The sequence below is a fragment of the Ovis canadensis genome, chromosome 15 (genome assembly GCF_042477335.2).
Source record: "Ovis canadensis isolate MfBH-ARS-UI-01 breed Bighorn chromosome 15, ARS-UI_OviCan_v2, whole genome shotgun sequence".
Taxonomy (NCBI): Eukaryota; Metazoa; Chordata; class Mammalia; order Artiodactyla; family Bovidae; genus Ovis; species Ovis canadensis.
The window spans coordinates 37,649,653-37,677,064 of NC_091259.1; the positions used below are offsets into that span (position 1 = coordinate 37,649,653).

The window sequence follows — 27,412 nt, forward strand, 5'->3', positions numbered from 1 at the left end:
CTTAGCATTTAGTCGCAAAGACTGACAGCTACTAATTCCTTATATTGTGGAGCAGTTTACAATTTCACATCTGCTGATACGGTAAAAATTTCAAAATAATGTGTCTTATGAGATCGAAACAAGATTCAGAGAAATTAAGTAAGATAAGCCACCCAATTCATAGTTTTGTTTTTTAATGTGGATCTTGAGCTGGTGTTCAGACTCTGTTAAGTGAGTTTTATAAACCAGTGCTTCTCAGACTTTAACATAAATTCAGATCTGTGGATCTTGTCTGAATAGGTCTGAGGTGGGGCCTGAAACTGTATTGCTGACATGGATCATACTTCAAGAAGCAAGGCCCCTTCTACAGTTACTTTTATTTTAGATAAGTTTGACAAATTTTATTAAAAAAAAAGTGGAGTATCTTATTTATGTTTAAGATATTATGTTCTTAAATTTGATAAGTGGTATATATAATGTTTTTAATACATATAAAATACATTGTTAAGCAAAAGTGGGATTTTTAAACAAAAGTGCTTCTAGAATGAAAAGATTATCTACGTTGATACAACATGTAGGTCTCCTTGAATTCTTTTTTTAAGTTTTATTTAAGATTTTTTAATATGGATATGTTATAAATCATAGTCTTCTAGGTTGTTTCTGATTTTTAATATTAGAAACGGTGTTACAGTGACAATCTATTAAGCAGTTTCTAGGTGTTCTTCAGGATAAACTTCTAGAAATGAAATGTACTGGGTCAAGGGAATCATACATTAAACTTTGAAAAGTATGTATTGGCACATTGCCTTCCAAAAAATCTGCTTTTATCCGCAATCCTTGTCTAGTTTGTTGATTTAAATATGGTAGCTGATTCCTAGTTTCTTTAGGTGAAAATTGTGTTGGCACCTTTCCACATCACATTTTCATTGAACTTCTTGCTGGGTGCTAGGGAATTAAGAATGAGCCAGTGCTCACATTTACAAACTAGAGATATAACTGAACTTATACCGGCTGAGGAATCCCAGCCCTGCTCCCTATACCCCACACCATGGGAACCATCAGGCACATCTTTACCTAATCCTTGAGACCAGAAAGGGAATTGGAACTGGGGAGGTGCTTTAGACCAAATTGGAAACTCTGCAATACCCTGATTCACAGTTGTGCTCTCATTAGGGTCTGACATCCAAAAATGATGCTAAAATAATTTAATCTCTAGTTCATGCTAAGTATTTGGTTTTGAAGTTGCATTGATAAGTCTGGGAAGAGAATTATTTTTTCCTTTTAAAGACAGAATCCATATATAAAAACTGCACAGTTAAGCTGTAAGCACATGTCAGTTGTTTAATTTCCTATTGACTGTATTTTTGTCCTGTGATTAATGTGATAAATGAAAATAATGAGATTGGTAATTAGTTGTAAGTGGCAGAGTGTTTTTAATAAATAGTGTTGGGTGGTATTTGAGAAGTTCAGTTCAATCGCTCAATCTTGTCCGACTCTTTGAGACCCCATGAATCGTAGCACGCCAGGCCTCCCTGTCCATCACCAACTCCCGGAGTTCACCCAAACTCATGTGCATTGAGTCAGTGATGCCATCCAGCCATCCCATCCTCTGTCGTCCCCTTCTCCTGCCCCCAAGCCCTCCCAGCATCAGGGTCTTTTCCAATGAGTCAGCTCTTTGTATGGGGTGGCCAAAGTATTGGAGTTTCAGCCTTAGCATCAGTCCTTCCAATGAACACCCAGGACTGGTCTCCTTTAAGATGGACTGGTTGGATCTCCTTGCAGTCCAAGGGACTCTCAAGAGTCTTCTCCAACACCACAGTTCAAAAGTATCAATTCTTTGGCATTCAGCTTTCTTCACAGTCCAACTTTCACATCCATACATGACCACTGGAAAAACCATAGCCTTGACTACACAGACCTTTGTTGGCAAAGGAATATCTCTGCTTTTGAATATGCTGTCTAGGTTGGTCATAAGTTTCCTTCCAAGGAGTAAGAGTCTTTTAATTTCATGGCTACAGTCACCATATGCGGTGATTTTGGAGCTGCCCAAAATAAAGTCTGCCACTGTTTCCACTGTTTCCCCATTTATTTGCCATGAAGTGATGGGACCAGATGCCATGATCTTCGTTTTCTGAATGTTGAGCTTTAAGCCAACTTTTCCACTCTCCTCTTTCACTTTCATCAAGAGGCTCTTTAGTTCTTCTTCACTTTCTGCCATAAGGGTGGTATCATCTGCATATTTGGGTTATTGATATTTCTCCCAGCAATCTTGATTCCAGCTTGTGCTTCATCTAACTGGGCATTTTGCATGATGTACTCTGCACATAAGTTAAATAAGCAGAGTGACAGTATACAGCCTTGACATACTCCTTTTCCTATTTGGAACCAGTCTGTTGTTCCATGTCCAGTTCTAACTGTTGCTGCCTGACCTGCATACAGGTTTCTCAAGAGGCAGGTCAGGTGGTTTGGTATTCCCATCTCTTTCAGAATTTTCCACAGTTTATTGTGATCCACACAGTCAAAGGCTTTGGCATAGTCAATAAAGCAGAAATAGATTTGAGAAGTGTTGGGCAGAAAGTGAAGAGGAACTAAAAAGCCTCTTGATGAAAGTGAAAGAGGAGAGTGAAAAAGTTGGCTTAAAGCTCAACATTCAGAAAACTAAGATCATGGCATCTGGTCCCATCACTTCATGGGAAATAAATGGGGAAACAGTGGAAACAGTGGCAGACTTTATTTTTTGGGGGCTCCAAAATCACTGCAGATGGTGATTGCAGCCATGAAATTAAAAGACTCTTACTCCTTGGAAGGAAACTTATGACCAATCTAGATAGCATATTCAAAAGCAGAGACATTACTTTGCCAACAAAGGTCCATCTAGTCAAGGCTATGGTTTTTCCAGTGGTCATGTATGGATGTGAAAATTGGACTGTGAAGAAAGCTGACTGCTGAAGAATTGATGCTTTTGAACTGTGGTGTTGGAGAAGACTCTTGTGAGTCCCTTGGACTGCAAGGAGATCCAACCAGTCCATTCTGAAGGAGATCAGTCCTGGGTGTTCTTTGGAAGGACTGATGCTAAAGCTGAAACTCCAATACTTTGGCCATCTCATGCAAAGAGTTGACTCATTGGAAAAGACTCTGATGCTGGGAGGGCTTGGGGGCAGGAGGAGAAGGGGACGACAGAGGATGAGATGGCTGGATGGCATCACCGACTCGATGGACATGAGTTTGAGTGAACTCCGGGAGTTGGTGATGGACAGGGAGGCCTGGCGTGCTGCGATTCATGCGGTTGCAAAGAGTCGGACACGACTTAACGACTGAACTGAACTGAACTGAACTGGGTAGTAGTTATAGTTCAGGTCCCTGGATGGGTTTTGATAAATCAATAATGGAGAATAGTAATTTGAGTAAAAGCCTTTTTTTCCTTAGGGCTATTACTAGTGATGATATGTTTCTCTTAAAAAATAGGGGTTTCTGATTACTCTTTGAAAAAAGTCAGGAGTTGTTTTCACTTAAATACTTCACTGTGTAGTTACACTTGTAAAACTTAAAATCTCTTTTAAGTTTCTAAGTTGATTAGTTTCTAAAATTTGAAGCTTTAAGAAGACTTTAAGAAATTAATTGATCTAACTTAATTTGTAGAAGGAGAGAGTCCTAGAAAGATGAGTAACCTGCTCAAGGTCACATAGCCAGTTAATGTCAGTCACCAGACTAGGACCCAGGTCTCTTGGCTCCTAGTCCTTTCTGGTGTACTTCCTGTTCTCTTGAGCAACTGATTCTTTAAAACTGAAATCAAATTTTCTGTGTTTTATGTATAGTTCACCATACTGAATACTTGCTTTTGAAGCATAGTGGTTATTTTAATCATGCTTTTTATCATACGAAAAAGTTTGAAGTGAAAAATGCTTCCATGGATAAGGTTACAGAGATAAAAATACTTAATCATTCATAGTCTATAAGTTATACTAAAACTATAAGCTTATAGTTTTCTGCCTAACTAGAAATTTCATTCCTTAGTGTTGTAGAAGATTCTGTGTTCAGAGTAGAATTAGGCAATTTCCAACCATAATTTATTCCTCTTTATTGTAATCATAGCACTTTCCAAATTTTTTTTTGTTGACTGTTGAGCCCTTGGCAGAAGCAAAGGGAGGTGTTAGGCCAGTGAGGAAGCTATTATGAATGGAGTATATGGCAGCTGTACAAGTATATTGTTGGTTTCCCGGAGCTGAGTGCGTTTCTTTTTGACATTGTTCTGAGTGATGCTGTAAATGTACAGGCAGAAGTAAACAAAAGGAAGCCATTTTTGCTATTCTAGGACTTGTAAAGCAAAATAAAATTAGGCAAATGGAGAATAGACAAGGAAAATATCTTTCAGAAATTTTTTTGGTGAAGTTTTAAAGCTCAGAATGCTCATTTGTACTTTAGAGGTTAATGAAAACTAAGTGTTTAAAATTCTTTGCGACCCCATGGACTGTAGCCTACCAGGCTCCTCCGTCTATCCATGGGATTTTCTAGGCAAGAGTACTGGAGTGGGTTGCCATTTCCTTCTCCAGGGGGATCTTCTTGACCCAGGGATTAAACCCAGGTCTTCCACATTGTAGGCAGACGCCTTTAACGTCTGAGCCACCTTGTATCCCTAAGTAGTAAAGGCAGGTTCTTTTGGCTTTTGATGTTTGTTAACTATTGAGTTGAATTATTCACAAAGGCTTTGGGAAACTTTTCCCCTAGAAGCTCTAAATATTTAGGGAATTTTTTTTTCTGGAGATTTTAATACCAAAAAAGTTACTCAACCTATATACTTTCCTTATGGTCTGTGTTAGTGCTAAAGACTCAGAATTGTCAGTGGAGTGCTGATTTTCCTGGTCATGTGATGATTTATCTTTGAAATATCTTGAGAAAAGCAGATATTTAATCTACAAACAATCTTTATGAGGTCACATTCTAAGGAGGGACTGGTAACATTCATGGGATGTACCATGGGATGGTGGTGGTTCAAAAATGTGAACTAATCAAGTGTTTAGGAGACATTTTAGACCTCATGATATTTTAAATCTGTTTGTTGTGAGGGGTAATATGGTTTTTCAGTTCATTGTCATTAACAGCATTTATTGTTTGCTTACTATAGGTTGGGCAGAACAATTTTAGTTTAGTTTTGTTAGTGGAAGGAAGTATACCTTTTTTCCCAGAGGTATTAGGCAAATACTGCATTTTAGCTTGAATTCTTAATACATTTGCTTTGAAATAGGGAGAATATAGGAGAAGACAATGGCAACCCACTCTGGTACTCTTGCCTGGAGAATCCCATGGACAGAGGAGCCTGGTAGGCTACAGTCCATGGGGTCTTGAAAAGTCCGGCACAACTGAGCGACTTCACTTTCACTTTTCACTTTCATGCATTGGAGAAGGAAATGGCAACCCATTCCAGTGTTCTCGCCTGGAGAATCCCAGGGACAGAGGAGCCTGGTGGGCTGCTGTCTATGGGGTCACACAGAGTCGGACAGGACTGAAGTGACTTAGCAGCAGCAGGGAGAATATATGGGTTAGGGGTGTGTGGCCTTGGATATAATAAATTTGGAGGGACCTCTGCTTGATTTGAACCTTTGAAGGAGTGGATACTGTAGCTTTTGCAGGTTGTTGGTCACCCTGTTCTTGGGAGGCTTGCTGCCTTTTCTCTATCTTTTGGTTACGAAGTAGTCTGAGACCATACACGTTTGGAAGGCTACCTGCAGCATGGCCAGGATGGTAGGAATAATGGGGTCAGTTTCTGGGAGTTATCAAAAGGTTATGTGAGGTCTAACCTGTCTTCAATAGATAATTCCTGTGTAACCTGCAGATAACCCTGGTCAGGTTGTATGGAAATGGGGAGGGGACGAGCCTTAAATGTCTGCTTTTTTTTTTGAAATTGTGCAGTCCCTTCATAAACACTTATTATGAGATGGGTATTATTGTCTTACAGGTAAAAACTGAGACTCAGAGGTTAAGAAATTTACTGAAAGTAAAAGACAGAAATAGGACATTCTGATGCGGCTATTTGGTGTAATCTTGTTGTATTAAAACATTTCAATTCAACACATAAACACGTATATTTTAGGCTTTCTCTTACTGTCTGCTTTTTAATTCCCTCATGCTCCACATCTCTCTCTTAATGACCCTCTTTACCTTGCTCTTTACATTTTAGTCTCACTGACCTTTCTGTTCCTCAGATCCAAACCTGTTCCCGCTCTAGGGCTGTTGGATTAGTTGTTCTCTCTGTTTGACCTACTCTTCTGCTGATTCTACGTGACTGGCTCCTTCCTGCAATTTTAACTGAGCCTAAGTTCATCTTAGAGAAGCCTTCCCTACTCACCATGCTACAGTGTCACTCAGTATTTTCTTATTATTCTATTTTAATTATATGCAAAGAAGTTGATATTTTTCTTATTGATTTCCTTTTGTTGTTTATTGCTTGATTCCACTCAGATTCAGGATTATTGTATTTTCACTTCTATGTCCCAGTGCCTGACATATTTGTTGAATGGGTACATTGAGAAAAATCAAAACCAGGTGCAATCTTCTTAAATATTTGTGTCTGTTTCAACCTGTCCTCACTCCCTTTCTTCCTGTTTTAGGGGAAGAAGGTGTCCCTTCTTTCTGTGGTATTAGGTGTTTAGTGTTCCTAGCTGGGTTGTAGACCCCATTTAATTTATCTTCTCTTTTTGGCTCTTTATCCATGTGAAACACATTCCGTAGTCTCTGAAGATAAAACCTTCAGTCTTGGTCTCTTAGTCTCAATGTCACTCTCCCCTAACTCCTTCCGTGCACCAATTTAAGAACCTACCATTTTAATTTTTATTATAAATGTATATTCTCAGTCATAAATACCTGCCTTACAAATGAGATTTTGGAATGTAATACTTATAAATCAAAGACTACTTTTTAAAAATTAGTATGAGTTCATAACTCTGTTGCATTTCAAGTATATTGTCTTCTGAGGTAGAGTCCTGTTTCTTGGCTGTGTTGTTCCCTTTTGGCTTGAAACCCTTAATAGGATGAGCCGCTTCCTAAAACACTGTTAAAATATTCATAAATCAGATATTTTTGTTGATTCAGCTTGTCTTTATTTGCTAGGCTTATATAGGGCTCTGTTTCAAGAGTATAGGAAATGATGTACAGAGGATAAAACATTTAGTTTAAAATTTTTCATATGCTCTTACATCATTTGAAGAACAATTAGCAACTAAATTGGAATTTTGCAATTGTTCTAGATGGACCTAGTGATTCCAAAGTTGTTCATCACAGTCATATTTGTAATAGCGAAGACTTAAAAACAATATTAATGTTAAAGTGGAGGGGATGGTTTAAGATGCAGTATGTCCATAGAGTACAATCATTTAGATGTCTTTAAAAAGTTTATATAAGCTTTTGGTGACACAAGAAAATAGGCATTTTAAAATATGAATTAAAGCATTGGAAGTCAGATTTCTTCTTCTACCAATGTTAGACTAGGTTGTTTGGAACCAAATAATGCTGCTGGCAACTAGAGAAGCTAGAAGAGGTCAAAGAGCTATAAAGGCAATGAGGAATTAGAGGCCAGGATCTGGAAGATAAGGAAGGCTCTGAAAGGTAAGCCTGATTTTTGAGGCTGCCTTGCCCATGAGGTCATTGTTGATTCTAAAAGCAATAGGTGAAGAGGCCAAATAGAATTTTCAAAATGCTCATGTCATGGAGGACAAAAAACTGGAATTAGGGCCTGCCACAGTGGAGGGAAACACTCTGGATTTGGGGGTTGAGTCCCTGAGGGCCTGAATTATAGGAGTTATTTACTTCTGTCTTTACAGGGAACTGAAGACTGAAACCCAGCTTTTTAATCTCAATTTTGGGTTAGATTAAGACAACCTGGAATTCCTCATGTCCCTAGCTAATCTGTTTGCTAGAAGCAAAAGCAAATCCTTTCTGGATAATATCATCCATAGCCTCAGATTATCGCTATAATTTTTTATATATAGTGTTCAGTCCTCAATAAAAATTAGGAAGGCTTATGAAAAGGTAAACTACAATGAACAGGAAAGATTGATAATAGAAACATACAAGGGATACAGATATTTGAGCTGTCAGTCATGGGTTTATATCTATGATAAATGTCTTAGAAGAATTGAAAGTAAAATTGATAATTTTGTCAGAGATCTGAAATGGTAGATAATGAAATAGAAATTCTAGAACTGAAAAACAGAAGAACTCCAGAAAGAAAAACACCAATACAGTATACTAACACATATATATGGAATTTAGAAAGATGGCAATGACGACCCTGTATGCAAGACAGGAAAAAAGACACAGCTGTGTATAACGGACTTTTGGACTCAGAGGGAGAGGGAGAGGGTGGGATGATTTGGGAGAATGGCATTCTAACATGTATACTATCATGTAAGAATTGAATCGCCAGTCTATGTCTGACGCAGGATACAGCATGCTTGGGGCTGGTGCACGGGGATGACCCACAGAGATGTTATGGGGAGGGAGGTGGGAGGGGGGGTTCATGTTTGGGAACACATGTAAGAATTAAAGATTTTAAAATTAAAAAAATAAACTAAAAAAAAAACCAGAAGAACTGATTGTTAAGAACTGATTGTTAAAGAACTCAGTGGTTGGGTTTAACAGCATAAAGCTGAAGGAAAAACTAGTGAAGTGGAAGATAAGTCGGAAAAAAATCTAGACTGAAGCTTTGAGAGACAAAAGGATGGAGAGTGTGAGAGACGTATGGAATACTGAGTAAAGTTCTCATGAACAAGTACTTGAAATTGAGAAAGAGAATAGAGAGAATGAGGCAGAAGCTGTATTTGATGGGAAATTGGTTGAGAATTTTCCAAAACTGGTGAAAATGAAGTCATAAAGTGTTCTCAACACCAGGAAAAATCCAGAGTAAACTGCACTGAGGCACATTATTAGTAAAGCCCGAAGAAAAGAGAAATCTTATAAGCGACCACAGAATAAAAGACATTTTATATTCAAAGGTGCAGCAGTGAGACCGACAGCAAGACTTTTCAACAGGAGCAGTGGTATCCAGAAGGCATGCCTCATTTTATTGCACCTAACAGATAATACATGTTTTATAAATTGAAGGTTCGTGGCAGCTCTGTGTTGTCAGTTGAAGATTAGCAATTTTTTAGTAATATTTTAAAATTAAGGTATGTATATTATTTTAAAAGACACATTACTGTTGGACACTTAATAGACTGCAGTATAATATAAAGATAGCTTATGTGCACTGGGGAACCAGAAATTTTGTGTGAGTTGCTTTATAGCAGTACTCCCTTCATTGCAGTGGTTTGGTCTGGAAATGGTGGTATCTCCGAGGTATGCCTGTAGCTGAGGAGAATTTACAGCCCATAGCCTATACACTAAAGGGCATAGGGTGTTCTTGAGGCTGAAGGAAAATGATTTGAGATGCAATGAAGAGGATGAAGGGTGGTTATGTGGGTAAATATGAATGAATGTTGTCTGTATAAAATAATAAATAGTAATGACTTATGAACTTGATATGCTATTTGGGGTTAAAATGTATGATAGTAATAGCACATGACTTGAAAAGAGTAAATGGAGCGAGTGCTCCATGTCCCTTGCATTGTCTGGGAAGTGTAAAAGTACTACTTGATACAAGTTTTCATGAATCAGTGCATTTTATAATTGCTAAGGTGTTCATTTAAAGAGTAGCAGAAGAATATATATTTGACAAGCTAATGGTGAAAAATGGGACAATAAACGTGTAAACTAAATAAGGGCTAGAGAAAGGGAAGGTAAAGGAATGTGAAACAAGAGAGACACATTGGAAACAGTAAATTATTTTGTTACTTACTATACTGTCAGAACTTATTAAGTGAACCATATGAAATTGGCAGTATTTGACCTGCAATAATAAGTTTCATAATTGAAGTGTAAACAGGTCAAATTAGTTAAAACCAAAGATTGTCAGGATGGATTAAAAGGAAGCCAGTTATATTCTGCACAACAAAATCATGCCTTAAATGTAAGAATCCTTTTCTTTTTTTTGGTGCACAGCTCGGCTTGCAGGATCTCAGTTCCCTGATCAGGGATTGAACCCAGGCCATGCAGTTGAAAGCCCAGAATCCTAACCACTAGCCCCCTATTTGTAAACTTTTTGATGATGGCTAGGAAATCCCGTGGACGGAGGAGCCTGGTAGGCTATAGTCCATGGGGTCTCGAAGAGTGGGACACGACTGAGCGACTTCACTTTCACTTTTCACTTTCATGCATTGGAGAAGGAAATGGCAACCCACCCTAGTGTTCTTGGAGAATCCCAGGGACGGGGGAGCCTGGTGGGCTGTCATCCATGGGGTCGCACAGAGTCGGACACGACTGATGCGTCTTAGCAGCAGAGCAGTCTGACCGATGTAAGGTGACCCCTAACTGTAGGTTTGATTTGCATTTTTCTACTAATTAATGATGTTGAGCATCTTTTCATGTGTTTGGCCATTTCTGTGTCTCCTTTGAAGATGTGTCTATTGAGATCTTCCTTTTATTTTTTGATTAGGTTGTTTGTTTTTTGAAATTGAACTGAATGAGCTGGTTTGTATATTTTGGAGATTAATCCCTTGTCAGTTGCTTTGTTTGAGAACATTTTCTCCCATTCTGTGGGTTGTCTTTTGTTTTGTTTATGGTTATGATTTGTTTTTGTGTCTTAACTAATACTTCCCTTTTGAGATCATAAAGTTCAACAAATATTTTCCAAATTTTTTTCCGAAAATCTTCAAAGCTTTTTCTCTGCACAAAATCTTTAATTCACCGGAAATTTACTTCTTATGCAATGTGTAAGGGATATATTTTTTCCATATGGATAACCAGTTTTCCAGTAGTTTTTCTCTTTAATTGGTTTGTGGGTTTGCTGTTTTTTTCGCCATGCCTCAGGGCATGCAGGATCTTAGTACCCTGACCAGGGAGAGGACCCGCCCCAGAAGTAGAAGTGCAGAGTCCTAACCACTGGATCACCAGGGAACTCCTCTTGGTCTTATTTGTAATGCCGCTTCTGATACTGAATTTCTATACGTGTGTGTCTCTGTTTGGTCTCTCTTCTTATTCATTTGGTCATTTATATGTCTTTGGCCGATATCACATTATTTTAATTGTAAGATATGAAAGAGTCTTGATAGCCCATTGGGTAAATACCTCCTACTTCAAAATAGGCTTGACTGGTTTTCATTTCTTTTTATTCCATGTGAGTTTGGGATCAACTTGTTAAGTTCTGCGAAAAAGCTCTTTGGGGTTTTGATAGGAAGTGCCCTGCATTTATATACTAACTCGGGGGAGAAGTGACATTTCCTTAAACATGATACAATTCTTCCTTAATTTCTGTTTTTACGGTCTTCAGTAAAGGTTAATAATTTTCTTCATAAAAGTCTTGTAAATTGTTAGATGTATTCCTAGGAGCCTTAAAATTTTATTTAAGCCATTTAAAATGACAACAATTAAAATCATGTTTTAAACTTATTTATAAAATATTTATGAATGCTGTTTTGGTTTATTGGTTTTGAATCCAGTAACCTGTTAGACTGTTTGTTTCTAATGCTTTGTCAGTTCTCCTTTATTTTAATCATGGACAGTTATATCAGCTGCAAATAAGATAAATTTTATTTTTTTCTGTTACTTATATTTTTACCACCCATGTATGCATATCTCAACAATTTAATTAGGGATATCTTTGTAATAGTAGTGTAGTCATATATGAGTAATGGTGTTAAGTATATTTTGTTTTCTGGTTTCTTTAGATCTGTTTTGAGAGGAGCATCCATGTGGTAGTGTGGTGGTGGTGGTGTAGTCACTAAGTCGTGTCCAACTCTTGCGACACCATGGACTGTAGCCTGCCAGGCTCTTCTGTCCTTGTCCGGGCAAGAATACTGGAGTGGGTTGCTATCTCCTTCTCCAATGTCGTAGTGTATTATTGCTAATAAATATACTACAGTTTATCCACTCTACTGCTGATGGACATTTGGGTTGTTGGTAGTTGTTAGTTGTTAAATATTTTTGTATGTGTATCCTAGTATACCTTTCCAGGTGGAGATCTGCAGGTTGGTAGAGCATATGAATCTTTTAGCCTGACAATATAGTGCTGAACTGTTTTTCAGGGTGGTTTTATTAGCTTAGATTCCCACCAGTAGTATTTGAAGGTCCTTGCTCCTTTCCAGTGATTTAACATTACCAGTTTGGTGTGTGTAGTGGTAGTTGTGAGCGTATGATTTTCATTTTAATGAAATTAAAATGATTAATAAGATCAAGGACCATTTCATATGTTTAGTGGTTATTTGGATATCTTCTTTTGTTGTGTTCTTGTTCAAGTCTTTTGTTCATTTTGTATTAGGTTGTATCTGCCTTACTGATTTGTAGATGCTCTTTATATATTCTGGATATATATATATATATATATGTCTTAATATATACATATTATAAATATCTTCTCTGTTTCTGTACATGCGTTTTTACTCTTTCATGGTATCTAGAAATTCTTTGAGAGTATAGTAGAGTTTAATATTTTCCTTTATTGCTAGTGTATTTATGGTCCTGTTTCAGAATATTTTCTCCATCATGAGGTAATGAAAGATAGTTTTCCTATCTTCTAAAGCTGCCTTTCACATTTGGGTCTAGAACCCATCTAGGTTTTTGGTTTTGTTTTGTCCTTTTTTTGAAGAGTGGATTCTTTTTATTTTATTCATCTTAATTTTTGGCCATGCTGTATAGCACATGGGATCTTAGTTCCCTGGCCAGGGATCAAACCTGTGTCCCCTACATTGGGAGTATAGAGTCTTAACCACTGGACCACCAGGGAAGTCCTTGATTTGTTTTGTTTATTATATAGTATAAGGTGAGGGTTTAGTTTGACTTTCTTTTTTTCCTATGTGATTGTACCACTACTGTTTTTGGAAAGATCGTCACTCCATTGTGATAAGTCAAGGGTCTATATATGTGTGGGTCTGTTTCTTTACTGAAATAGACGTTATTGTTCCGCTAATTTATGTTTTTTTCAGACACAGAAAAATCTATGTAAATGGAAAGTGCTAAATAAGAATAAGAATGAATACAAATTATTAACCATTATAACAAATATAAAATATACTAAAGTCACCAGTCAAAAAGACAAAGATTGTTACATTGGATTAAAAAAATCTGACTATATGTTTTTTAAAAGAGACCTACTTAAAGCTAAGAACTCAAAAAAGTTTAAAAGAAGGTAAAATAAATTACCAGGCAAACATTCTGAGAGTCTTGCATTTAAATGGGAAGAAACAGTGTCTTGAAAGAGTTGGTTTCAACTCTGCTGGGTCCAAGAGTCTGTGCTCCTGTCCCCCAGTGGCCGTCAAAGCTCTAGGCTCCTACATTTATTTCCAAGGTCTTCCTCCCAGGGCAGCCATGTTCTTTATTTGTGCCCCTGGAAAATTTCTTTGTTCTGTTGTGGGATGAGCCATGCATTTCAAAGAAACTTGCTGTACTTCGTCTAGCATTTTTTAGGCATGTGTGTGGGTGTCTCCCCCACCCCAATTGTTTAGTCTTCTGTGTGTTATCTGAACTGTTAAATACAGTTTTAAGAACCCACCCTTTCGGGGGACTGCTAAAAGTGATTGGGGGGGGTGTTTATGGATCATTATATTCTCGTGCATTTTTCGTATTTTTGCAAAAGAGCACATATTTTATAACTTTTTTAAATTAAAAAAGGAAGTTGCCCGTAAGATCCTCCAAGTAATAGTCCTTCTTTTCCATTTGTTGCAGGTGGTGCGGTTGTGTCAGAACCCAAAGCTGGCGCTAAAGAATAGCCCACCTTATATCTTAGACCTGCTGCCAGATACCTACCAGCATCTCCGCACTATCTTGTCAAGATATGAGGGGAAGATGGAGACACTTGGAGAAAATGAGTATTTTAGGGTGTTCATGGAGAATTTGATGAAGAAAACTAAGCAGACCATAAGCCTCTTCAAGGAGGGGAAAGAAAGAATGTATGAGGAGAATTCTCAGCCTAGGTAATGGAGAATACTACACAAATATTTATCCAGGTCTGTGACTGCCCAAATGGGTAACACATGGAAATAGTTGAGTTGGTTTTAATTTAATGTCAACAGAAATAGAACGCAAAGATTACATTTTGACTTAAAGCTGTGTTTTGTGTTAAAGGTTGCCTTGGAGGGTAGTGATCCATCCCTAGCTCTGATCATTTATTTACCTCTGAAAAGTGAGTGACTTACAGTCAGGAAGATGAGCTGGAGACAGGCGGTTTTTTAGAGATCCGGAAGTTTGTGGATAGGTGAGAGTTTGAAAGAAAGTAGTTGGAGTTGACAGTAAATAGTAAGGGGTCAGATTTGGACCATGAACTGTGGCCTGCCAGGCTCCTCTGTCCATGGGATTCTCCAGGCAAGAATACTGGAGTGGGTTGCCATGCTCTTCTCCAGGGGATCTTCCCCCACCTAGGGATCAAACCCGTGTCTCTTACATACGTCTCCTGCATTGGAAGGCGTGTTCTTTACCACAAGCTCCATTGCCTGAGCCTCATTTGCCTCATTTGCCTGAGCTGGTAGCATATTAAGTAAAGTTATAAGTTGGGGGTAATAGAAAAAAATTAGCTAGTAGTTTGGATAACTTTAAAAAAAACTAAACCTAAGTGAAATGACATTTCCTTTATAGGTAAAGTAGATTTTCAAATAGAGAAGAGTAGAATACTTTTCAAATAGAATTGGCAAAATGCAGTTAGTGCAATAAATATTTGAGGAACCATTAAATATTCTTCTATAGTTATTATATGCTAAAAACTGTATTGGCGGTTCCGTATGTTATTGGCTTGGTTGTTGTAAATTACGTATGGGGAGAGAAATAGTTTGATTGCATGTATGGTATAGTTGTGTTTTGTCCAATCGGAATTAAATATTAACTTACCTGGAACAAGTAATAAGATATAAATTCTGTTAGAACTTTATAGGGAGTAACTTACTCTTGAGGAGTGACTTGAATTGGGAGGGACAGTAATTTCTGAGGGCATTCAGTCAGTGTGCCAAGGAGTAATTTACTAAATGGTATCCTTGTAGCCTTTGATTCTGTTGGCTTAGATTCTGGGAACTTTCATCTCTCACTTAAAATTTTACCCACATCATTACTCATGTTAACTTTACTGTGACAAATGACTCAGGTTTGGTCCAGAGTATTAGAATTTTCTTCTTAAGAAGATTTCTGGTGACTGAATTCTATTTGTAGGAACTTTTATAACATCTAATTTATATGAAAATGACCTTTGTCTACTCAAATTATTTAAATTTTATGGCTTTTGTTAAAACCATGACTACTTAGACATTGACTAATCAGTCATTTTGTATTGCTAAATTAAAATAAAAGTAATTTTGGACTTTATTAAGTACTGTAACTTAAGAGTAATTTTATTTATCATCCACAGTGTACTAGGTTCTAATTCTAGGAGGTGAAAAGAAGAGTTAAGCATTTAATTCTGATGTGATAAATGCTTTAATAAAAATATATACAAAATGTTGTGTGAACAGTTTTGCCTAGTGGCATCACGGAATGTGGCACAGAGAAAGTATTATTTGAGCTAGATTTTGAAGGATCTTTCGAAGGAATTTTCTAGGCAGAGAAGTGAAGCAAAGGCCTTTAACACAGTGGCGTGAAAATGCAGGCTCTGTTTAAAGAACGTGAGCAGTCTGGTTTGGCTAGAACTAGGGGAGATAGATAAGCTGGAAATACAGGTTGGAGTCAGATTGTAAAGAGCTGTTTTTTGACCTCTAGAATTTCTCCTGTTGATAACATGCTGCTATAGAAAAGGTTTTATTTATTTATTTTTTGAATTGTTGTTCAGTTGCTAAGTCATGTGCAACTATTTGTGACCTCATGGACTGCAGCTTTTTTAAAATGATGAAACAAAAATTGTAGATTTTTCAATCTTTTTGGAGCACACTGAACATTGACATTTTATTTTTTTTAATTTTTATGACTGATAGTTCATCACTGATAGTTCATCACTGAGAGGCAGGATAGTCTACTGGTTAAGAAGAGGATTAACTCTGAAGCCAACTGCCTTAGTTTGCATCTTAACTTTTCCGCTTACTTAGTGAGCGACTTCACTTTCACTTTTCACTTTCATGCATTGGAGAAGAAAATGGCAACCCACTCCAGTGTTCTTGCCTGGAGAATCTCGGACGGGGGAGCCTGGTGGGCTGCCGTCTGTGGGGTCGCACAGAGTTGGACACGACTGAGGTGACAGCAGCAGCAGTGTGATTCCTTGGTTTCCTCATCTGTGAAATGAGATAATATAACTTTTCTTGTGGGGAATTTGATAAGTAAATGTTGGTACTTAGAACAGTGAATTTTCTTGTTGGGAATTTGATAAGTAAATGTTTGATACTTAAAACAGTGATTGGCGTATGGAAAATAATGAGTGGGTTAGCTCTTATTATATTAATCATCTTCATTACTTTTATTACTATAAACATAGATTGTTGTGTCAGGCTGTTTGTTATTAGTAAGCATAACCTAATGGGACTTCCCAAATGGTGCTAGTGATAAAGAACTCACCTGCTAGTGAAGGAGATATAAGAAACAAGTGTTCAATCCCTAGATGGGGAAGATCCCCTGGATAAGGGCATGGCAACCCACTCCAATATTCTTGCCTGGAGAATCCCATGGACAGAGGAGCCTGGCGGGCTATAGTTCGTAGGGGTACAAAGAGTCAGACATGACTGAAGCGACCTAGCAGGCACACATACATGCAGTGAAACGCATAAACCAGTTTTCTCTTACTACATGGCTTCACAAGATGCTTGTAAGTTCTTTTGCTTTTTCAAAAAAATCTTACTGTCAATATGTTTGTTGGTATCAATTTCATTTCCCCTAATATAAAGCTTTTAATCCACTATAGGCTTTGTCCATACAACCAGGCTTGTACAAATTATATATAAAGTGGGAATAAATAAATTTTGAGGTGAGAATACAATTTTTTTTAGTAAAGGAAAATATATGGCTTTATGATCTTTGTGATCTGTATTTTGGTTGTTAAGAGGCTTTTTTCCTATGCAATTTTAAAAATTGAGATAGAATTCATATACCATAAAATTCACCCTTTTAAAGTATATAATTTAGTAGTTTTTAGTGTGTTCACAAAGTTGTGCAACCGTCACTACCACTTAATTCCAGAACATTTTTATCTCCCCAGAAAGCAGCCTCATTTTCATTAGCAGTCACTCCCCATTCCCTTCTCCTGCTTCTCCCCAGCCCTTGATGACCAATAATATTTACTTTCTGTCTCTGTGCATTGCCTGTAATAGACATTTCATTTACATATGGCCTTTTTTGTCTAGCGTCTTTGACTTAGCATGTTTTCCCATTCATCCATCTTATAGCATAGATCATTACTTCATTCCTTTTTATGGCAAAATTATTTTTATATTGTATTTGTGTGTGTGTGTGTGTGTGCGCTAAGTCCTGTCCAACTCTGTGCGACTCCATGGGCCATAGTCCTCCAGGCGCCTCTGTCCGTGGGATTTCCTAGGCAAGGTTACTGGAGTGGGTTGCCATTTTCTTCCCCAAGGGTCTTCCTGACCTGGGGATCGAACCCTTGTTTTCTGTGTCTCCTGCATTGGTAGGCGGATTCTTTTCCACTGTGCTACCAGGGTATTTATATTGTATTGTAATTATATTTTATCGATATTGTATTAACATTTTGATTACAGACATTTGGATGCTTTTATTACTAATAATGCTGCTATGAACATTTATGTGCAATTTTTTGCGAGACTATATGTTTTCAGTTCTATTGGATATATATCTAGGAGTGGAATTGCTGAGTCATATGGTAATTCTGTATTTAACATTTTGAGGAACCACCAAATTGTTTTCCACTGCAGCTGCACCATTTTACATTTCCCAAGCAATGTATAAGGGTTCCAACTTCTCACCGATACTTTTATTTTTTTTGTTATAGCCATCTTACTGGGTATGAAGTAGATACTCATTGTTTTGATTTTCGTTTCCCTAATAAGTAATAAAATGAGCAATCTTTTTATGTTTATTCTCTGCTTGTGTATGTTCTCTGGAAAAATGTCTATTTGAATCCTCTGCTTGTTTTTTTGACCTGGGTTACTTGGCATCCGGTTCTATCACTTCATGTCATGTAGAAGGGGAAAAAGTGGAAGCAGTGACAGATTTTATTTCTTGGGCTTTAAAATCACTGCAGATGGTGACTGCAGCCATGAAATTAAAAGACACTTGCTCCTTGGAAGGAACGCTATGACAAACCTAGACAGAATATTAAAAAGCAGACATCACTTTGCCGACAAAGGTCCATTTACTGCTGCTGCTGCTAAGTCACGTCAGTCGTGTCCGACTCTGTGTGACCCCGTGATGGCTGCCCACCAGGCTCCTGTCCCAGGGATTCTCCAGGCAAGCATACTGGAGTGGTTTGCCATTTCCTTCTCCAGTGCATGAAGTGAAAAGTGAAAGTGAAGTTGCTCAGTCGTGTCCGACTCCTTAGCCTACCAGGCTGTAGCCTACCAGGCTCTTCTGTCCATGAGATTTCCCAGATAAGAGCAGTGGAGTGGGTTGCCATTGCCTTCTCCAAGGGTCCATCTAGTCAAAGCTATAGTTTTCCAGTAGTCAGGTAATGATATGAGAGTTGGATCATAAAGAAGGCTTAGTGCCGAAGAATTGATGCTTTTGAACTGTGTTGCTGGAGAAAACTCTCGAGAGTCCCTTGAACAGCAGGGAGATCAAACTAGTCAATCCTAAAGGAAATCAACCCTGAATATTCATTGGAAGGACTGATGCTGAATCTTCAGTACTTTGGCCACCTGATGCAAAGAGCTTACTGTTTGGAAAAGACCCTGATGCTGGGAAAGATTGAAGGCAAAAGAAGAAGGGGGCATCAGAGGATGAGATGGTTAGCTAGCATCACTGACTCAGTGCACATGAATTTGTGAGCAAACTCTGGGAGATAGTGGAGGATAGGGGAGCCTGGTGTGCTGCAGTCAGTGGGATTGCAAAGAGTCAGACACGGCTTAAGGACTGAAGAACAACTTGTCTTTTTATTGTTGAGTTGTAAGAGTTCTTTACATATTCTGGATACTAGATTCTTATCAGATATATGATTTGTAAAACTTTATTCCTATTCTGTGGATCATCTTTTCACTTTCTTGGTAGTATAATTTGGTAGCCTTTCCCTTCTTCAGGGGATCTTCCCAACTCAGGGATTGAACCCAGGTCTCCTGCATTGCAGGCAGATTCTTTACCAGCTGAGCCACAAGAGAAGCCCAAGAATACTGGAGCGGGTAGCCTTTCCCTTCTCCAGGGGATCTTCCTGACCCAGGAATCAAACTGAGGTCTCCTGCATTGCAGGCAAATTCTTTACCAACTGAGCTCTCAGGGAAGCCCAGATTCTTACCAGATACATGATTTATAAAACTTTATTCCCCTTCTGTGGGTCGTCTTCTCTCTTTCTTGATAGTGTCATTTGAAGCAGAGAAGTGTTTTATTTATTTATTCGGTTGCACCGGGTCTTAGTTGCCACACACAGGCTCTTAGCTGTGGCGTGTGGGATCTAGTACTCTGACCCGGGATTGAACCTGGGCCCCCTGGATTGGGAGTGCAGAGTCTTAGCCATTGGACCACCAGGGATGTCCCTGAAGCATCAAAGTTTTTAATTTTGATGAAGTGCAGTAATTTTTTTCTTTGGTTCCTGTGCTTTTGATTTCATAGCTAACAGCGAAAGTGACAGTGTTAGTTGCCCAATTGTGTCCGACTCTTTGTGACCCCATGGACTATACCTCTGTTCATGGAATTCTTCAGGTAAGAATACTGGAGTGGATTGCCATTCCCTTCTCCAGGGGGTCTTCCTAATGTAGGGATCAAACCCAGATCTCCTGCATTGCAGGCAGATTCTTTACTGTCTGAGCCACCAGGGAAGCTTCATAGCAAAGAAACCAGTACCTAATCCAAGATCATGAAGATTACAGTTATGATCATTTTGTGTTAATTTTTGTTTATGGTGTAAGGTAAGGGTCCAACTTAATTCTTTTGATTGTGGTCATCCAGTTTTTCCAGCACTATTTGTTGAAAAGACTGTCCTTTTCTCACTGAATGAAGTTGGCATCCGTGTTGAAAGTTAATTGACCATGTGTGTGAAGTTGTATTTCTGGGCTCTCTATTTTATTTCATTGGTCTATATGTCTATCATTATGCCTTCCCTGGTGGCTCAGACAGTAAAGAATCTGTCTGCGATGTAGGAGACCTGGGTTCAGTCCCTGGGTTGGGAAGATCCCCTGGAGAAGGGCATGCCAACCAACTCCAGTATTCTTGCCTGGAGAATTCCATGGGTAAAGGAGCCTGGTGGGCTCCAGTCTATGGGGTTGCAAAGAGTCAAACACAACTGAGCAGCTGACTTTAGCTTTCTGTATATATATCTTTATGCCAGTACCACCTCATCTTAATTACTGTACCTTTGTAGTAAAGTTTTAAAATCAGAAAGTGTAAATCTTCCAATTTCGTCCTTTTTCTAAATTGTTTTGGCTTTTTGAAGTCCCTTGAGATTCTTATGAATTTTAGGATTAGCCTGCCAATTTCTACCAAAAGGGCAGCTGGAATTTTAATAGAAATTGCACAGGACCTTTAGATCAGTGCAGGAATTACTGCTATCCCAACAATACTAAGTCTTCGCAATCTATGAATGTGGGATGACTTCCCATTTATTTTGGGGTCTTTAATTTCTTTCAGCAGCATTTTGTTTTCTATGTACAAATCATTTACCTCTTTGGTTAAATTTATTCCTAAGTACTTTACTCTTTCAGATGCTATTATATGAAATTGTTTTTTCTTAGTTTCATCTTTGGATTGTTCGTTGCTGCTGTGTAGAAAGAATATGGTTCAGTTTTGTGAAGTTTTGTGTATGATTTTGAATCCTGTAACTTTGCAGAAATCATTTATTGGTTCTGGTAGTAGTAGGTTTTTTTTTTTTTTAATGGATTCTTTAGGATTTTCTACAAACAAGATCATGTCATGTACAAATAGAGATGGTTTACCTCTTCCTTTTCCATGGGGATGTTTTTAATTTCTTTTTCTTGCCGAATCACTTTAGCTAGAACCTCATGTGTTGGATAGAAATTATGCTGAATAGAAGTAGTGAGAATAGACATCCTTGTCTTGTTCCTGATATTAGGAGGAAAGCTTTCAGCCTTTCATCACTGGGTATGATGTTAACTGTGGAATTTTCATAGATGCCCTTTATCAGGTTGAGAAAGTTTCTATTTCTTTAATGTTTTTATTTTTTAATCACAAAAAAATGTTAATAGGCCTTTTATGATTTGCTCCTGGTTTTTCTTCTTGGGAAAGGAAAATTTCTGGGCTCTTGAAATTCTAGAAAAAGTGAGTATCTTGAGTTGTGTTAAGGACAAGAATGCAGGCAAGCCCAAGGAGTAACTGAAATCAGGGTTGAGAATCCTGCCAGGACACTACCTGCATTCTCTCAATGCAGATTAATATCTGAATTGTGGGGAAATCTGGTCTCTGCCAGAGGCTTCCCCGGTGACTCAGTGGTAAAAGAATCCACTGCCGATGCAGGAGATGTGGGTTTGATCCCTGGGCTGGGAGGTCCCCTGGAGAAGAAAATGACAACCCACTCCAGTATTCTTGCCTGGGAAATCCCATGGACAGAAAGCCTGGCACGCTACAGTCCATGGGGTCACAAAGAATGAGACACAACTCAGTGACTGAGCAACAGCTGGCCTCTGCTAAACCCAAGATTTACATCTTACAGGTTTCCACCATAGCAGAGCATCTGTGTCTTGATCCCCCTTTTGTTTTAGGCTTGGTATAGACCAATTGATTATCTATGGACCAATCAACTCTAAAAGAAAAACTTAGTTCTATGATTAATCAAACATGGGCAAAGTGTCACTTCTAAACAAACCTGCTATGGCTTGGGGAACATATCTGTTGCCTCAACCCCTGTACATGAGGGAATTTGTTCCCAGACTGGATGTTAAGGAGCTTATCCCTTAAATATTCTGTAGAAGAGTGTACATAAGTATCTCAGTATACAATACAGTTACTTCCTGTTTTTATTTTAGAGAGGATATTAGATGAATTAACTTCTCTGAAGACAGATTTGCCCTCATTCTTCTTAGACTTTGTAGAAAATGAATTAAGTGAAAACCATAAGCTGCTTTCTTGCCTTTTATCTTTAATTCTGGTTTTTGCACCTGTTTTCCTTAGTGTGCAGGATGTTATAGTAGAAGCTGAGTGGGATTATATGGTGCAGTTAATTTAAAAATTATCCTACAGTATTGTCATTGTCTTATTGTATTCATTTTGGAAGTTAGATTAAACTTTTCTGTTGCATGTATATTATCTTTTTAGAGGTGGTTAAAGCTGAAATTATCAAAATTTGGTTTTGTTATATTCAGCCAGGAAGAATTCAGAAATAGATAAAAGCTTATGTGCTAACCATTCATTAAAGAAAAAATAGTAATGAGTATTTTCTCTGTGGTAGACACTGCTCTAGGAGCACTGATAGAGCAATAAACAGAAGATAGTCCCTTTTCTCACGATGCTTATTGCGAAGAGTTGTACATGACTTAATGATTGAACAACAAAATTATAACCTTATGTTCTGTCTCTTTACATTTGCTTCAAAAATATAACCACTGAACCAGTATTCGTTTGGTTTCCGGGTTATCCTCCAGTGGAAGAGTGGTGATTCACAAAGAAATGGCAGAATTTGTTACTGCTGTGGTTTTTCCCTAGTAGCCTGAAAATAGGTGTCAACAAGTATGGCAAATCCTATTGGTAGATAATGGTGTCTTAGATCTGTGTTGAGGAGTTTGGGCAGAACTTGAGGTGTTTTAAAGCTTGCATAACATGACTTGTAAATGCATTGGATTAGGTTTCTGGTTTGAGCACGTGGATGATGTAATGGGAAGCCATGGAAAGGTATAAATAACAAGGGAAAGTCATGATCTGATTTTTATTTTACAGTGCTAGTATTAGCTGTTGTGTCGGAAATGGATTAGGCTTGTGGAGGTAGCAGTGATGAAAGTAGAGGGAATAGGTTAAAAGGTTACTGCTATAGACCAGATGAGATAACTTAGATTAAGGATGAGAAAGCTGAAAGGAAGGAAAATAGAGTGGAGCTAGACCCAATAAGAATTGCTAATGGATTGGACAAGAGAATGGTGAGAAGAATGGGCAGGGAAGAATCAAGGATGCTTTGTAGGTTTGTGGTCATTAACTCTGCCAACTGGTGGCAGCATTTACTAAAATGGAGAATTCAGAGTAGAGATGGGAAAAGTAAGTTGAGAGTAAGGGAAATTAAGAGTTCCATTTTGGACAACTTTAAGTTTGAAATATTTTCATGAGCCATCTAAGGTGATACATCAAACAGGCAATTGCGTATATTAGAGTTTGGAGTTTAGAAGGAGAGATCTGGAATAGAGAGAGAATTTTGGTAATATTCAGAATAGTATTTAAAGTCAGGACATCTGGTTGGGGAGAGAAATCATCAAAGGAGACTTAAGAGGGGGCACAACTAAGGAAGAAAGTAGAGAATAGATTAAAATAGCCAATACAGTAAAAATCAAAAACAAAAGAATTCTCTCTAAAATGGAACCCTGCTATGCTGTTGGTAGAACTGTAAATTGGTGCAGCCACTGTGGAAAATAGTATGGATATTCCTCAAACAAAAAAAAAGGCAACTAAAAATAGAATTGCCGTATGATCCAGCAATTCTATTCCTGGGTATTTACCCAGAGAAAACAATAATTCAAAAAAATAAATGCACCACTATGTTCATAACAGCACTGTTCACAATAGCCAAGACATAGAAACAACCTGAATATCTTTGAACAGATAAATGGATAGAGAAGATGTGGAATACACACACACACAGATGTACATACACATCATGGAATAGCACTTGGCCATAAAAGAAGGATGAAATAATGCCATTTGCAGCAACACGGATGGACCCAGAGGTTATCATGTTAAGTGAAGTCAGTCAGATAAAGACAAATGCTGTATGATATCACTTACATGTAGAATCTAAAATACGATGCAAGTGAATTTATCTACGAAACAGACACTCACAGGTATAGAGAACATACTTGTGGTTGCCGAAGGAAGGGAGGTGGGTGAGATTTGGGAGTCAGCAGATGCAAACTAGTATATATAGAATGGATAAATAGCAAGGTCCTACTATGTAGCATGGGGAACTATATTTAATATATTTAATATCCTGTGATAAACTGTAATGGAAGAGAATATAAAAAAGAATGTATATATGTGTATAACTGAATCTCTTTGCTATATGGCAGAAATTAATACATTGTAAATAAACTATACTTCAGTTAAAAAAAAAAAGAAATATCCTTCCTTCCCCTCCTCAAATTCTCTCTAAATACAAAACTAGCCAAGGAAATAAGTAATCCATGAAAGAAGTGGATTGCAGGCAGATTCTTTGCTGCCTGAGCTACGAGGGAAGCCCTTCTATCAATTTGTTAGTCGTAAAAAATTTCCTTTTGGCCTATAAAATTGGCAAAAGACAAAAAAAGGAAAATCTACTTATAACTAATGTTTCAAAGGAGGGGGTACAGGAATGTGAGTACTCCTACCTGGTTGTGGTAGAATGAAACTGGTTTAGCCTTTCTGGAGGGTGATTTATCAGAAAGAACAGAGAAGCAGTTTGGGTTAAAATGCAGTTACGAAGCTATTCATTTAGATGCTGTATATAAAAGGGAAGAACTGGAGACAACCTAAATGTCCAACATAAGATAAATTACATACACAAGAGAAGATAAGGTGTGCTATGTAGACATAAAAGTTTCTGTCAATAAAGATTTTTGATAGGCAATATATTAAAGAAATAGTAAAAATGTCAAAAGGTACATATTTCTAATTATAAGGTGAATAAGTCCTGTGGATATAATGTACAACATGATGACTATAATATTTTTATAAAGGAAAAGAGGCTACAGAATTGTATCTGTAACTAATAAGATCACATTTTTGTAAAATGTATTTAAGAAATATAGAAAAAACATGGAAGGAATGATACCAAAATATCAACAGTAGTTATTTCTAGGTATTGGAATTAGAGGTAATTTTAGTTTTCTGTCTATTTATATCTTTTCTCAATTTTCTCCAACTAATATATAATCAACCAAATTATTTTTTGAAAGAAGAAAAAGACGTGATACTTCTTAGGTGACGACTTGGATTTACAAGGACAATCCTGAACTTCCCATTTCTTGTAGTAAGATGATTGGTAGGTTCAGTTGAGTTCAGTGAACCTAGTCAGAGTCCCAAGTTCTCAGCTCGAGAGGCTAGAGAACTGGGCTCAAATGTACAGGGTGAAGTTTATTGAAGGTGAAGAGTCACATTTAGTTAACACCATCCTGTGCAGCTATAATATGACAGCACTTACAGACCAGTTAATCATAAATTACTGTGGTTAATTGTTAATATTGATAATAAGATCTTAAGAAATTCTAGTGTAGGTGTTTGGCTGAATATTAGTGCCTAAAGTACTGTTTGTTTTAAAACAAATATCTGCATTGTCGTATAGAGCTGTTGTTAATTGATATAGTTTTCTCCTCAAAGAACTTTCATGTATGTGGATTATATATCTATCAATATTTATCATATTCACTATTAAAACCAAGAAAATGAAAATATTTAAAATAACGTTTAATAATAAGCCCATTACATATTAACATAAAATAGTTTTTTAAACCTGAAAACGTTTTAATAGAAAAAAAATTTTTTTTCCCTTTTTTGGCCACATCATGTGGCTCGTGGGATCTTAGTGCCCTGAGCAGCTTACTGAACCTGTGCCACAGCAGGGAAAGCCTGGAATTCTAACCAGTAGGCAACCAAGGAAACTGACCACTAGTTCTAAGGGAACTCCTTGGGAAATATTTAAAAAAATAAGTATCTTTCCATTTTCACAAACCCCTTAAACTGCCTCAGACAACATTTTGTACTTGGTTACATCAAAATTCATTGGTCTGTCTTGCATTTGGAATGAATCTTTTACCCGTGCATGGTTTTATAGTGTCATCCCTTAATCACTTGGAAAATATTGGTTCACTAGGTTATGTAGATTTTCCAAGTGTTGACACATGACTGTATAATCACATTCATTAGTTAAACATCATTAGAAAAGTTTCATTTGGAAGCTGTTAAGCTCATAGTGGAGGATGGGCAATCACTTGTTTTCCTTGAAGTGACAAGTCACTTTGCTTATTTTGGAGAAACTGCTAAATAGCCGAGTCTGAGTAACCATACTTTATCTATTAGTCATTCTTTGAAGCAAAAATGGTGTTCTATGCCATATGTGAAAATCCCACAGCTAACATTATACTCAGTGGTGAAAGACTGAAAGCTTTCCACTGACATCAGAAGGGATTTCCCTGGTGGTGCAGTGGCTAAGACTCCATGTTCCCAATGCAGGGGGCCCAAGTTCAATCCCTGGTCAGGGGACTAGATCCCACATACCACAATTAAGACCTGGCACAGCCAAATAAATAATTATTTTTTTCAAACGAAAAATAAGACAAGGACGTCTGGTTTCACTGCTTCTATTCAACATGATTTCTGTTCAGCATATGAAGTTCTAGCCAGAGTGATTAGGCAAAATAAAAGAAATTAAAAGCACCCACATGGAAAAGGAAGAGGTAACACTATCTCTGTTTGCTCGTGACATGATCTTGTTTGTAGAAAATCTTAAGGAATCCATAAAAAAAAACCCACTACTACCAGAATCAATAAATGATATCTGCAAAGTTACAGGATTCAAGATCAAACACAAAACTGAATTATATTCTTTCTACACAGCAGCAATGAACAATCCAAAGATGAAACTAAGAAAAAACAATTTCATATAATAGTATCAGAAAGAGTAAAGTACTTAGGAATAAATTTAACCAAAGAGGTGAAAGATTTGTACACTGAAAACAAAAAAAAATGCTGCTGAAAGAAATTAAAGAAGACCCCAATAAATAGACATGTCATGTTCATAGATTAGGAGTGAGTCAGTATTGCTAAGATGGTAGTACTACCCACATTGATCTAAAGGTCCTGTGCAATTCCTGTTAAAATTCCAGCTGCCATTTTGGTAAAAATTGACAGGCTAATCCTAAAATTCATTAAGAATCTTAAGGAACTTTAAAAAGCCAAAACAATTTAGAAAAAGGGCAAAGGTGGAAGATTCACATTTCTTGATTTCAAAACTTTTACTACAAAGCTACAGTAATCAAGATGATGTGGTACTGGCATAGGGATAGACATATAGACAAATGGAATAAAACAGAGAGCCCAGAAATACACCTTCATACATATGGCCAATTAATTTTCAACAAGGATGCCAAGTCTTTTCAACGAATGGTGTTAGCAAAACTGGATAACCACAATTAAAAGG

General features: G+C 37.5%; 1 protein-coding gene and 1 non-coding gene across 5 annotated transcripts in view; one reads left to right on the forward strand and one right to left on the reverse strand.

Moving 5' to 3' along the window:
• CBL (Cbl proto-oncogene) overlaps positions 1–27,412 on the forward strand; it is an 87,802-nt gene that overhangs the window by 6,929 nt on the left and 53,461 nt on the right. For 2 of the 4 annotated variants that reach the window (XM_069554179.1, XM_069554180.1), the window contains exon 2: positions 13,729–13,976. The exons of the other annotated variants lie outside the window; for them this stretch is intronic. In XM_069554179.1, the coding sequence (XP_069410280.1) occupies positions 13,729–13,976 (248 nt within the window). The remainder of the gene's footprint in view (positions 1–13,728; positions 13,977–27,412) is intronic. 4 annotated transcript variants of the gene reach the window in all.
• TRNAG-CCC (transfer RNA glycine (anticodon CCC)) lies at positions 12,718–12,790 on the reverse strand. Its single transcript has one exon. It is a non-coding gene; the product is annotated as a tRNA-Gly (tRNA).